General features: G+C 49.9%; 1 protein-coding gene across 1 annotated transcript in view; it reads left to right on the plus strand.

Moving 5' to 3' along the window:
• Positions 1-14,484, plus strand: part of ITFG1 (integrin alpha FG-GAP repeat containing 1) — a 101,549-nt gene that overhangs the window by 55,620 nt on the left and 31,445 nt on the right. The window contains exons 11-12 of the mRNA XM_073554993.1: positions 9,559-9,700; positions 11,173-11,278. Of these exons, the coding sequence (XP_073411094.1) occupies positions 9,559-9,700; positions 11,173-11,278 (248 nt within the window). The remainder of the gene's footprint in view (positions 1-9,558; positions 9,701-11,172; positions 11,279-14,484) is intronic.

Below are 14,484 nucleotides of genomic sequence, written 5' to 3' on the forward strand. Positions count from 1 at the left end.
TCTCTCCTGTTCTCTGAAGTTTCTCTCCTGGAGGACGCGCAGATAGTTGTTAGCGCTCCGACGCGCGCCCGTGCCGCACCAATGCTAATTAGTATTTAGATTCTGCTGGAAAGAAAAACACCAGATTCAGATCTTCTACGTGACTGCTCGATGGCTGACGATCATATCTGATTGATCAATGACGGATGACTGATCATCATTGGTGGTGTGCATAGACAATCGGCCGATAACTGATTATTCGCTAATGATGTTTAATTAGTAATCAGTTACTGTTCAACTGATATTGACGACTAGTCAGTTACTTGTTGGCAACTAATCAGTTATCATACAACTGGGATTAACAAGTAATTGGTTACCAGTCGGGGACTTATCAGGTTATTAGTTTGCTGATGATAGTTGGGAGGTAGTGATCCCCCCCCCCCCCCCGGCTAGGCACTATCCTGATGAAGGTCATAATTATCCAACGCGTTTCACCGTCTCTGCTTCTTCAACTGTTCAGTGAGCCACATACGCGTCAACATTGTATTTTGGCGAATTCGTGTCCCTATTATGAATTGTTATTGATGATAATTTACCGCTAACCAATTTTTTACAGATCTGAACCCGATTAATCACTTTCCCCATCCGCCCTGTTTTCTGGCACTGTTGAGCAAGTGTCTATCCGGTTCGTCCTGAACCTGCGATGTTACAAGTCTGCAGAGCATTACTCCTATCTCGGCATCACATTTATTGCATAAGTATTGGCACCCAGCTTTGGATAACTGCACGTTAGTGCCACAGCGTGCATTACATCAGCACCCACTTTCCTGACTGTGCCGCCATAATTACCAGCAGCTGCCTAATAAGCTGTAATTGAGGAGCCATGGCGATCCGGGAAGTGAGACATCTCCGCAGCATGACGACGATGATGATGGAGGTGCCGCTTAGCTGCAAATGTGACAGGATGATCCTGGTTATTTTGTGTTCCGCCTCCTCCTATGTTATTGAGGCATTCAATTGCTGTTGGTCGCTTCTGTTCCTGGGAAAGCTGGGTGGCAGCCAGTATGAGCGCTCATGGCCTGGAGCAAGTACCAATATCCTCGAGGGGTGAATGTTCAGAAGACGCCGTGATGTACCCCTTCACCTCTATCACTACTAGACGAAGATGACAGACCGACAGGATTATGAGAAAGTTGTGTATCGGCCCTAAAAAAAATTATAATTTGATGTTACCCTGTGTGATGGCCGCCATAGCAGAGATTACTCATCTTTCCCGCCATCATATACGGTCAGAATACAGACTAATCAGATTAGAGCCCCTGTATGAACTGTGATGGCAGCCTTAGTGAACTTCACCCAGCTTTCCCAGGAAAAGATGGTTAAGAAATTGCCTCAAACATTTACCATGTGACAAGCTCTCCTGGAGTTGGTGTTTCGATTGTCACCCAGCTTTTCTGGAAACATATAAAGTTGCCCTTGTAGGAGCTTTGATAGCAATGGTATAAGTAGTTACCAAGCTTTTCCAGAAGCAGAAAGAACTGAGAAATGTCTGAAGAGACTGTACGACAACTCTTCCCGGAGCTGTTTTTGCAGGAGCGTGAGTTGTCATCCAGCTTTCCTAGGATCTGATTTTAGCTGGTTGTCAGCCCATGTGTGAACTGTAGTGGCAGCTTCATCCACTGTCATTCTGCATTCCCTGGAGCAGAGTATACCCGGTTGTCAGCCTGTGTGTGATCTGTAGCGGCAGCCTCATCTGCTGTCACCCAGCTTTCCCTGGAGCAGAGGCTTTCTGGTTGTCAGCTCCTCCGTGATCTGTAGCAGCAGCCTCATCCGCTGTCACCCAGCTTTCCCAGGAGCAGAGGCTTTCTGGTTGTCAGCCTGTGCGTTATCTGTAGCTGCAGCCTCATCCGCCATCCGCTGTCACCCAGCTTTCCCAGGAGCAGATAGGTCTGACATCCAGAAGACAGCAGGTCCCATCCTGGTAAGTTACATTAGACGCTGCGGCAGTGGATGGGATTGTGAGCAGCAGCGTTCAGCACCACTGCTCAGACCTCCGGCGACGTCGTTTTAATTGTCTGCTTTAATTAGAAAACCTGGCGGAGGTGAGATCTCCGTAGCGCGAGCTTGTAATTGGAAATCGGTGATTACGGCGGCTCCCGAGTCTCCGCCGGCTGCGCTCTCATGGCTGATACTTGAAGTGAAACGTTTCGGCGGGAACCAATTTCAGCGCTTCCTGTTGCGCACCTGAGTCAGATGCAGATTGCGTCGCCCACTCTGATCTCCGGGGGTCTCCTTCACTTACCCTTGATCAGAGCTCAGGTCTTGTCTGCTCTTTGGTGACCCCAGGATGACAGATGGGTGATAATGGCGTCCGTCCCCAGATCTGGCGATCGCTGCACCCCCGGCTAATTTCCAGGGTGGTCTCTACACTACAGAACACTAATCAGAAGCGTCTTGTAAGCGATGACTGATTCTGATCTGGGGGATTCGGCCATAAGGCGGTCAATATCTATCTGCTATGGAGGCGTTGTGGCGCGGTTCCCCGTTGCGGCCGCGCTCCTCTCTCTATTGATTTATCTGCTTATAAGATGCAATTATGTCTCCAGCACGGCGCCATTACTCCTCGTTATCTCCCCTGGAGATGCCACATCCGCGGATTAACCCTTCCTGCTGTCACTTCGGGGACAGCTCAATCTGCCAGGTGCATCCGGGAAGTCGCCAACGTGAGAAAACCAAAAAGGACTTTCTATAACTACGTCTCAGAAGCCGTCCTCGTGCCGGATTTCGTGGTCTCGCGAATTACGCAGCGCCGTCCGTCTCATCCGGTGACGACCAGCGCCATTTACATTCAGCCGCTTCCGACACATAGTTAGGAAATGGACGTGTCGGATCCATCAAGCAGAACGGCCGGTTAATTTCCTCTTCTATTCCTGGAACGAGTTCATCAGATCTCATTCCGGTGATGGATTGTTCTGATTAAGGAGATAAGCGTCGGCCCGTCCCGCTGACTCCATTTCTCGCTGCGCACAGGAGGGCTCGGGGAAATGGCTCAGTGAATCGCGGTGTTAGAGACAAGGACAGACAAGTCTCCTCTGTCGTGAAGGAGCAGATGCTGCGGAGATCGGTTCGCATCCGCCCTGGACGTCCCGGTCACGTGCGGGATCACATAGGCCATGATACAGGAGGGGGCTGGCTGTGCTTCTGTCCTATTGTCAGCGTAGGAGGCTGGTTTAGCCATTGCAATGAGCAGTCAGCCGGCTCTATGAAATGCTAACTGATAGAGTGTAGCTGCAGCGTAAATCATGGAGGATGAACAGAGCAGAAGTCACATGCCGTTTGAGTTTCTGAAGTATTTACATGGCGCTCATGTATCCGTCCTCATTCCGCACCCCTGGATCCGTATTGCAATGTTTTTCTCCCGCTGGTGATTTAGACAAAGGGAATCCTGTCCGTTCGGCGCTCGCTCCATCATCCTCCATCATCCTCTCATCTGAGTCGGGTTTGTATAAGGAATTCCTGAGGCTCCTCCAAGTAGCAGAGAACTGATGGCTAATCGCCAAGAGCCGCTCCGCTGTCCGGATTAACAGTAACGGATGAGTCCCGCCGGAGCCGTCAACATCATCCCCGGGAATAATGGGGCCAATTATGGAATGTAAAGTATCCGGGATTATACTGGAGAGGAGTAGAACACACGGACATGATCACATTGGACGTCTGTAGTGACCGCTCCCCCACTCAGCCATAGCATTACCTACCCCCCCCCCCTAATATTGTGTCCGTGCTCCGCGTCCATGACTGGCCTCCACCAGACGTCGGTGGCACATCCTCATCCTTTTCTTTTCAATGATCTTTTTATTGATTAATCAAAAGACGATAACACCACATGTATATAACCAATTTAAGATAACATGGGTTGTAATGGTGTAAAACATGTAGCAAATACAAAATATTTTCATTTACAAAAGTACAGAACTTCAAGTAGAGAAGAGAGGGGAAAAGGGTTGTAAGAGAAGAAATAGGTGGAGTAGGAGAGCGGAAAGGAAAGAAGAGAGGTAGAGGGGGTGAGGTTGTGGAATCCGACGACATCACAGACTGAGTTTCTTGTTGGTCAAATGTTCATATTTGTAGAGGCTTGAGAGAGGTTCTATATTTAATCCAAGGGCGCCAGCTTTCCTCAAAGGAGAGCTGAGAATGGTTCACAGAGGCGACAATCTCAGCCATACAATATAGTTGGTCAGTTTTTTCCAGTAATTGTTGGAAGGTGGGTATCTGGGTTGTACCCCAGTAAGTAGGGATTAGGAGTTTGGTCGCAGCAATAATATTGTGAACTAAAGTAGGGGTCTTCTTTTGTTTGGAGTGTATGGGGAGGTTCAGCAGAGCTATTTCAGGTGACAGCGACACTGGGGTCCCTATGATATCTCCAGCAAGTTTCTCTATTGTTGCCCAAAAAGGTTGGAGAGCAGGGCACGTCCACCAGATATGTAGGTAATCACCCTTTTCGTCTTCACAGCACCAACACTTAGCTTGAGCCCCCGTCCGCCAGGCACAAATCTGTGCTGGCTTGGTGTACCATCGTGAAACTATTTTAAAAGCGTTTTCTTGGGTTTTCACACAACTCGTTGGGCCATGTGAATGTGCATATATCTGGTCTATTTGTGTTTGAGTGAATTCATATCCTAGGTCTTTTTCCCAGGGAGCAATGTACGCTCTTCAGGGGTAGGTCTTTAGATAGTAGAGTCTGATATATTGTAGAAAGGACTTTGGTCGGCCTTGATGACCTGGAGCAAAGACCCTCATATGGTGTAAGGTTGTGTGGGTGTCTGGGCAATATTGGATGCGTTTCAATAGCTCTCTCAGAGAATTGTAGTGGGGAAAGTAAAGGCCTCGTCACACATAGCAATCTCGCTAGCGAGATCGCTGCTGAGTCACAAGTTTTGTGACACAACAGCGATCTCACCAGCGAGATCGCTGTGTGTGACAGCGATCAGCGAGCGGCCCCCCTGCCGGTATCGCTGATCGCTCTGGGAAATCTCTGGACATTTCTTTTGTCGCTGATCTCCCGCTGGCCAGCACGCATCGCTGTGTGTGACAGGCGGGAGATCAGCGATAAAATAATAATAAAAAAAAAATATTACTATTCTCACCTTCCGACGTTCCGCGCAGCATTCCCGCCTCTCTCCACGCTTCGGTCTCCAGAGATAGCATGACTGATTTTGGCCGCTCCTCTTGTGACTATGACTGATTTAGGCCGTTCGTCTTGTGATTATGGCTGATTTCGGACGCTCTTGTGACTGTGGCTGATTTCGGACACTCTTCTTGTGACTGTGGCTGATTTCGGCCACTCCTCTTGTGACTGTGGCTGATTTTGGCCACTCTTTTGACTGTGGCTGATTTCGGCCCCTCCTCTTGTGACTATGGCCGATTTCGGCTGCACCTCTTGTGACTATGGCTGATTTCGGCCCCTCTTGTGACTATGGCCGATTTCGGCCACTCCTCTTGTGACTATGGCTGATTTCGGCCGCTCCTCTTGTGACTATGGCTGATTTCGGCCACTCCACTTGTGACTATGGCTGATTTCAGCCACTCCACTTGTGACTATGGCTGATTTCGGCCACTCCTTGTGACTATGGCTGATTTCGGCCACTCCTTGTGACTATGGCTGATTTTGGCCGCTCCTCTTGTGACTATGGCTGACTTTGGCCGCTCCTCTTGTGACTATGGCTGATTTTGGCCGCTCTTCTTGTGACTATGGCTGATTTCCGCCGCTCTTGTGACTGGCTGATTTCGGCCACTCCTCTTTCGACTATGACTGATTTCATCCGTTCCTCTTGTGACTGTGGCTGATTTCGGTCCCTCCTCTTGTGACTGTGGCTGATTTTGGCCTCTCCTCTTGTGACTATGGCTGATTTTGGCCGCTCTTCTTGTGACTGTGGCTGATTTTGGCCGCTCTTCTTGTGACTGTGGCTGATTTCGGCCACTCCTCATGTGACTATGGCTGATTTCGGCCGCTCTTCTTGTGACTGTGGCTGATTTAGTCCGTTCCTCTTGTGACTATGGCTGATATCGCGCTCTCCTCTTGTAACGCCTCCATACTATTAAAGCCTTAGGATTGGGAGCTGCAATGATGGCCGGATCTGACCTGACTATAGTAAGAGCAGTCACTTGTGTCGCCCTCCGGGTGGATGAATCGTGTGCCATGCCGCGGGCGGCCGGGATACGAAATATGATGTGAGTCGTCTCCGACCACAGACACATAATTGTAATACAATGGCCGGATGGGTGTAATCTGCCCCTCCCCCGCACTGCGCTGCCTGGAGAGTGGGACCACCTCGAGGATCTGGAGATGATTGGCTTCGTCGTGGGGGGCTGCAGATAGAGCCATGTGGTCGGGGATGTGAGAAAAGGTGTCAGCGTAAATTGTTCTGCTCCTGAAATTGAAACTGTGGCTTCCTAATGTATTGAGTGGATTCCATCATCCTGTGCTTTTTGTGAGACGCCAACACAGAGGATGGGGGTGATAGTCATGTGATCAACGATCAGCTGGAGCTTAGCGGTTTATCTGTCAGATATAGGGAACATCAGGGATGTAAAGCGGGAAGACACCAGGGTGGTGAGGGGTCACAATGATGGTGAGACTCAGGGTACAATATGATGCTCACACTAGGGGCCCAGGATAATGACGCTGACACTCGGGGTACAGGATAATGACACTGACACTCGGGGCACAGGATAATGACACTGACACTCGGGATACAGGATAATGACACTGACACTCGGGGTTCAGGATAATGACACTGACACTCGGGGTACAGGATAATGACGCTGACACTCGGGGTACAGGATAATGACGCTGACACTCGGGGCACAGGATAATGACACTGACACTGGGGGTACGGAATAATGACGCCGACACTCGGGGCACGGGATAATGACCCTGACACTTGGGGTGTGGGATAATGACACTGACACTCGGGGTGTGGGATAATGACACTGACACTCGGGGTGTGGGATAATGACGCTGACACTCGGGGTACAGGATAATGACGCTGACACTCGGGGTACAGGATAATGACGCTGACACTCGGGGTACAGGATAATGACGCTGACACTCGGGGTGCAGGATAATGACACTGACACTCGGGGTACAAGATAATGACACTGAGACTCGGGGCACAGGATAATGACACTGACACTCGGGACACAGGATAATGACACTGACACTCGGGACACAGGATAATGACACTGACACTCGGGGCACAGGATAATGACACTGACACTCGGGGCACAGGATAATGACACTGACACTGGGGGTACGGAATAATGACGCCGACACTCGGGGCACGGGATAATGACACTGACACTCGGGGCACAGGATAATGACACTGACACTCGGGGCACAGGATAATGACACTGACACTGAGAGTGCAGGATAATGACACTGACACTCGGGGCACAGGATAAAGACACTGACACTCGGGGTACAGGATAAGGACACTAACACTCGGGGCACAGGATAATGACACTGACACTGGGGGTACGGAATAATGACGCCGACACTCGGGGCACGGGATAATGACCCTGACACTCGGGGCACAGGATAATGACACTGACACTCGGGGCACAGGATAATGACACTGACACTGAGAGTGCAGGATAATGACACTGACACTCGGGGCACAGGATAAAGACACTGACACTCGGGGTACAGGATAAGGACACTAACACTCGGGGCACAGGATAATGACACTGACACTGGGGGTACGGAATAATGACGCCGACACTCGGGGCACGGGATAATGACCCTGACACTTGGGGTGTGGGATAATGACACTGACACTCGGGGTGTGGGATAATGACACTGACACTCGGGGTGTGGGATAATGACACTGACACTCGGGGTGTGGGATAATGACGCTGACACTCTGGGTGCGGGATAATGACGCTGACACTCTGGGTGCGGGATAATGACGCTGACACTCTGGGTGCGGGACAATGACGCTGACACTCTGGGTGCGGGACAATGACGCTGACACTCTGGGTGCGGGACAATGACGCTGACACTCGGGGTGCGGGATAATGACGCCGACACTCGGGGTACAGGATAATGACGCTGACACTCGGGGTACAGGATAATGACGCTGACACTCGGGGTACAGGATAATGACGCTGACACTCGGGGTACAGGATAATGACGCTGACACTCGGGGTACAGGATAATGACGCTGACACTCGGGGTACAGGATAATGACGCTGACACTCGGGGTGCAGGATAATGACGCTGACACTCGGGGTACAAGATAATGACACTGAGACTCGGGGCACAGGATAATGACACTGACACTCGGGACACAGGATAATGACACTGACACTCGGGACACAGGATAATGACACTGACACTCGGGGCACAGGATAATGACACTGACACTCGGGGCACAGGATAATGACACTGACACTCGGGGCACAGGATAATGACACTGACACTGAGAGTGCAGGATAATGACACTGACACTCGGGGCACAGGATAAAGACACTGACACTCGGGGTACAGGATAAGGACACTAACACTCGGGGCACAGGATAATGACACTGACACTGGGGGTACGGAATAATGACGCCGACACTCGGGGCACGGGATAATGACCCTGACACTTGGGGTGTGGGATAATGACCCTGACACTTGGGGTGTGGGATAATGACACTGACACTCGGGGTGTGGGATAATGACACTGACACTCGGGGTGTGGGATAATGACACTGACACTCGGGGTGTGGGATAATGACGCTGACACTCGGGGTGTGGGATAATGACGCTGACACTCTGGGTGCGGGATAATGACGCTGACACTCTGGGTGCGGGATAATGACGCTGACACTCTGGGTGCGGGATAATGACGCTGACACTCGGGGTTTAGGATAATGACACTGACACTGGGAGTGCATAATGACGCTGACACTCGGGGTACAGGATAATGTCGCTGACACTCGGGGTACAGGATAATGACACTGAGACTCGGCGTACATGATAATGATGCTGACACTCTGGGTGCGGGACAATGACGCTGACACTCTGGGTGCGGGACAATGACGCTGACACTCGGGGTGCGGGATAATGACGCCGACACTCTGAGTACAGGATAAGAACGCTGACACTCGGGGCACAGGATAATGACACTGACACTCAGGGTTGAGGATAATGACGCCGACGCTCAGGGTACAGGATAATGACGCTGACACTTGGGGTTGAGGATAATGACGCTGACACTCGGGGTACAGGATAATGACGCTGACACTCGGGGTTTAGGATAATGACGCTGACACTCGGGGTTTAGGATAATGACGCTGACACTCGGGGTACAGGAAAATGTCGCTGACACTCGGGGTACAGGATAATGTCGCTGACACTCGGGGTACAGGATAATGACACTGAGACTCGGCGTACATGATAATGATGCTGACACTCGGGGTGCAGGATAATGACACTGACACTCAGGGTACTTGCCGTTCACATAGAAGTAGAGCAGATCGGGCTGATCACACGGCGATAGGACTTGTCTCTGATCGATCTGTTCTCTCTCCTAGTGAGCAGCAAGCCTTCCTGCTGGAGAACGTCCCCTGCAAGAACAGCACCTGCTCCAGGATGTTTGACGTCCACTGGGAGATTTCCGACCTCAATCGGATAAAAGACGCAGCGATGGTGGCCTTCTTTGACACTTATGAAGACGTGAGGATGCTTTTGCTACTTTTAATTGTCTCTGAACGCGCCGCTCCGGCTCCTCTCCGGTGTCAGATATGAGCACATAATTTAAAGTGATTGATAATAATAATTAGGAAGAGACTTCAGGGCCAATGAAGCAGGATTTATAGGATGCACTACACATGGCAGCTCAAAGCCGCAAAAAAGGGCGCCTGCACTGCACAGACGGCGTCTCTGGCTCTTGGCAGTTCGGGCATGGACAGCACCTGCGCTCTAATCGCATCGGGCCTCACACGAACAGCACAAGTGCTTTCAGCAGAACGGTTAAGGACAACACCTGCGCTTTTAGCGTGTTGGCCACGGATGGCACCTGCGCTTTTAGCGGGTCGGCCACGGACGGCACCTGCACTTTTAGGGGGTCGGCCAAGGACGGCACCTGCGCTTTTAGGGGGTCGGCCAAGGACGGCAACTGCGCTTTTAGGGGGTCGGCCATGGACGGCACCTGTGCTTTTAGCGGGTCTGCTACGGATGGCACCTGCGCTTTTAGTGGGTCGGCCACGGATGGCACCTGTGCTTTTAGCTAGTTGGGCGCTGACATCATGTGCACTTTTAGTGGGTTGGGCACGTGCAGCACCTTTGCTTTCGGTTGGTCAAGCATGGCATCTGCGCTTTTAGCGGGTCGGCCACGGACGGCACCTGCGCTTTTAGCTGGTTTGGCACATACAGCGCCTTTTGTTTTCGCTTGGTCAGGCATGGCACTTGCGCTTTTAGTGGCTCGGCGCTTTCAGTGCATTGGTCAAGAAATCCTACAGACGCCTCTAACTGCTGATCTCCGTTCAGATTGTCTGTCTCTACCCCAATTTGCAGAGTATCCATTTTCCTATTATGGCATCTGTTTTGTCCTGGAAACGTATTCCTCTTTCTATCCTTTCCTGGTGAAGTTGGGTGACTACATATCTGGCTTTCTTTATGGCTCCTGTTATCCGAGTAGTGCAGTGGAGATCGGCATAATTAATACCATAAATTTATTAGCGGCGACTCGAGCCCCCCAGCTCCGTCCATGTAGCTTTTAATAAAATCTGATTTTATTATTCACCGCACCGGTTCGTGAGGATTTATTACTTTGATGTTGGCGATAAGTGCAAAACAAAAAAAGATTAATCTTCTGCCAAAGAAACAATTGACCCTGTTTATTGGCGGAGTCTCTCCATATATAATAAAGGATTTGTTAGGCGGAGCCGTGAATTTATTTTTATTTTTTGAGAACACGATCTAATGATATAATCTATAAAAGTTTTGTTCTATTGTAGCCTGTGTTTAGTAGTTTTGACTGATGGGGTCCGGGTCCTGAGACCCCAACAATCGCTCAGAGGAAGAGTTGAGCCCATGCTCAGGGATTACACTGAGAGATTGCAGGTCTCGGTACCAGGACCCCCATCGATCAAAACTACTAAACATTGGCTAAAACATAGTCCCTCTTTGACTTGTGTTTGTTGCAGGGAATCCTGGACTTCATCGTTATAAGTAAGAAAACCTCGGAGGACGGCGCCATCAACGTCCTGATGAATAACTTCGAAGCCGACGCTTATTTTGTCAAAGTGATTGGTAAGAGTAAGACTCAATATATACAGTGGGTACAGAAAGTATTCATACCCCTTTAAATTTTTCACTCTTTGTTTTATTGCAGCCATTTGGAAATTCAAAAAAGTTCATTTTTTTTCTCATTAATGTACACTCTGTACCCCATCTTGACTGAAAAAAACAGAAATGTAGAAATTTTTGCAAATTTATTAAAAAAGACAAACTGAAATATCACATGGCCATAAGTATTCAGACCCTTTGCTCAGACACTCATATGTAAGTCACATGCTGTCCATTTCCTTGTGATTCTCCTTGAGATGGTTCTACTCCTTCATTGGAGTCCAGCTGTGTGTAATTAAACTGATAGGACTTGATTTGTAAAGGCGCACACCTGTCTATATAAGACCTCACAGTTCATGTCAGACCAAATGAGAATCATGAGGTCAAAGGAACTGGCCAAGGAACTCAGAGACAGAATTGTGGCAAGGCACAGATCTGGCCAAGGTTACAAAAGTTTGTCTGCAGTACTCAAAGCACAGTGGTCTCCATAATCCTTAAATGGATGAAGTATGGGACCACAAGAAGTCTTCCTAGACCTGGCCGTCCAGCAAACTGAGCAATCGTGGGAGAAGAGCCTTGGTGAGAGAGGTAAAGAAGAACCCAAAGATCACTGTGGCTGAGCTCCACAGATGCAGTAGGGAGATGGGAGAAAGTTCCACAAAGTCAACTATCACTGCAGCCCTCCACCAGTCGGGCCTTTGTGGCAGAGTGGAACGACGGAAGCCTCTCCTCAGTGCCAGACATATGAAAGCCCCCATAGAGTTTGCTAATAAACACATGAAGGACTCCCAGACTATGAGAAATAAGATTCTCTGGTCTGATGAGATGAAGATAGAATTATCACCAAAAAGTTCTAAGCGGTATGTGTGGAGAAAACCAGGCACTGCTCATCACCTGCCCAATACAATCCCAACAGTTAAACGTGGTGGCAGCATCATGATATGGGGGTGTTTCTCAGCTGCAGGGACAGGACGACTGGTTGCAATTGAAGGAAACATGAATGCGGCCAAGTACAGAGATATCCTGGATGAAAATCTCTTCCAGAGTGCTCTGGATCTCAAGGGTCTGAACACTTATGACCATGTGATATTTCAGTTTTTCTTTTTTAATAAATTTGCAAAAATTTCTACATTTCTGCTTTTTTCAGTCAAGATGAGGTGCAGAGTGTACATTAATGAGAAAAAAATGAACTTTTTTGATTTTACCAAATGGCTGCAATGAAACAAAGAGTGAAAAATTTAAAGGGGGCTGAATATTTCCATATCCTACATATATATATACTGTGTGTATTTATATACAATGTGTGTATGTATATATATTGTGTTCATGTGTATCTGTATATACTGTATGTATGTACTGTGTGTGTGTGTATACACTGATATATGTGTGTGTGTGTGTGTGTGTGTGTGTGTGTGTGTGTGTGTGTGTGTGTGTGTGTGTATACACACACCTGTGAAGTGAAAACCATTTCCGGTGACTACCTCTTGAAGCTCATCAAGACAATGCCTAGAGTGTGCAAAGCAGTAATCAAAGCAAAAGGTGGCTACTTTGAAGAACCTAGAATATAAGACATATTTTCAGTTGTTTGACACTTTTTTGGTAATTATAAAATTCCACATGTGTTAATTCATAGTTTTGATGCCTTCAGAGTGAATCTCCAATTTTCATAGTCATGAAAATAAAGAAAACTCTTTGAAAGGTGTGTCCAAACTTTTGGTCTATACTGTGTGTGTGTGTGTGTGTGTGTATATATATATATATAATATAGCATAAACACACTCACACATTTCCTGCACCAGGGGCCAAGGAGACTCTATGAAAATTACATTTGTTGTGAAATATGTGTTTCTATGCCAACCAAACGTTAGAAAAAAAGAAGCAAAAAAATTGTGATGCTTAAAGGAAAGGTATCTCTCTTCCTGTCCTGCCGTATTTTTAAGATAAACATAAAGGGCAGAAGGATATGTGGGTGCTTGAGTGTTTTCGGCTCTACCTCTATCGAGGTTCATTCCCCAAGTCAAACACACCAGTCCTTGCCAGAGGAGAAAGAGTCTTGCTGGTTACCAGTTTTCTTTAAAACAGCCGGTTTCAAACCGGCTGTTTTAAAGAAGCAGAGCTGCAGTTTAAAGCATGAAGCATTTTGTTGTTTAATGTTTTGGGGGTTTTTTGCTATATTTCAAAATGTTTGATATTAAGCTCCTGGGGACAGGGTGCTCTCCTGTTTCCACCGGCGCACTCCCCGGCACACACTACGCGTCTCCCCTGTGCGCTCTTCGCATCTCCCCAGTGCGCTCTTCGCGTCTCCCCTGTGCGCTCTTCGCGTCTTCCCAGTGCGCTCTTCCCCGGAACACTACGCAACTCCCCGGCGTGCTCTTCCTCTGCACGCTCCTCGTGTCTCCCCGGCACTTTCATCCCCAGAACACTCTTCACATTACCCTGGAGCTCTCTTCCCTGGCACACTCTTCACTTTTCCTCGGCACGCTCTTCACGTCTCCCCGGACTCTCTCTCTGGCGAGCTCTTCCCCGGTGCGCTCCTTGCTTCTCCCCTGCGCGCTCTTCCCATCTCTCCGGGCCCTCTCCAGCACTCTGTTCCCGTCTCTCCGGGCCCTCTCCGGCGCGCTCTTCCCGTCTCTCCGGGCCCTCTCCGGCGCGCTCTTCCCGTCTCTCCAGGCCCTCTCCGGCGCGCTCTTCCCGTCTCTCCGGGCCCTCTCTGGAGCGCTCTTTCCGTCTCTCCGGGCCCTCTCCGGCGTGCTCTTCCTGTCTCCCCGGGCCCTCTCCGGCGTGCTCTTCCCGTCTCCCCGGGCCCTCTCCAGCGCGCTTTTCCCGTGTCCCCGGCACCGTCTTCCTGGCGCCCTCTTCCCGGGCTCTCCCCGGCGTGCTCTTCCCGTCTCCCCAGCACTCTCTTCACATCTCCCATGCACCCTCTTCCCCTCTCCCCAGGCCCTTTCCAGCGCTCTCTTCCCGTCTCCCCGGGCCCTCTCCGGCGCGCTCTTCCCGGGCCCTCTCCGGCGCGCTCTTCCCGTGTCCCTGGCACCGTCTTCCTGGCGCCCTCTTCCCGGGCTCTCCCCGGCGTGCTCTTGCCGTCTCCCCAGCGCTCTCTTCACTTCTCCCCTGCGCACTCTTCCCGTCTCCCCGGGCCCTCTCCAGCGCTCTCTTCCTGTCTCCCCGGG

The sequence above is a fragment of the Dendrobates tinctorius genome, unplaced genomic scaffold (assembly GCF_039654945.1).
Source record: "Dendrobates tinctorius isolate UK_male_01 unplaced genomic scaffold, ASM3965494v1 ptg000214l, whole genome shotgun sequence".
Classification (NCBI taxonomy): domain Eukaryota; kingdom Metazoa; phylum Chordata; class Amphibia; order Anura; family Dendrobatidae; genus Dendrobates; species Dendrobates tinctorius.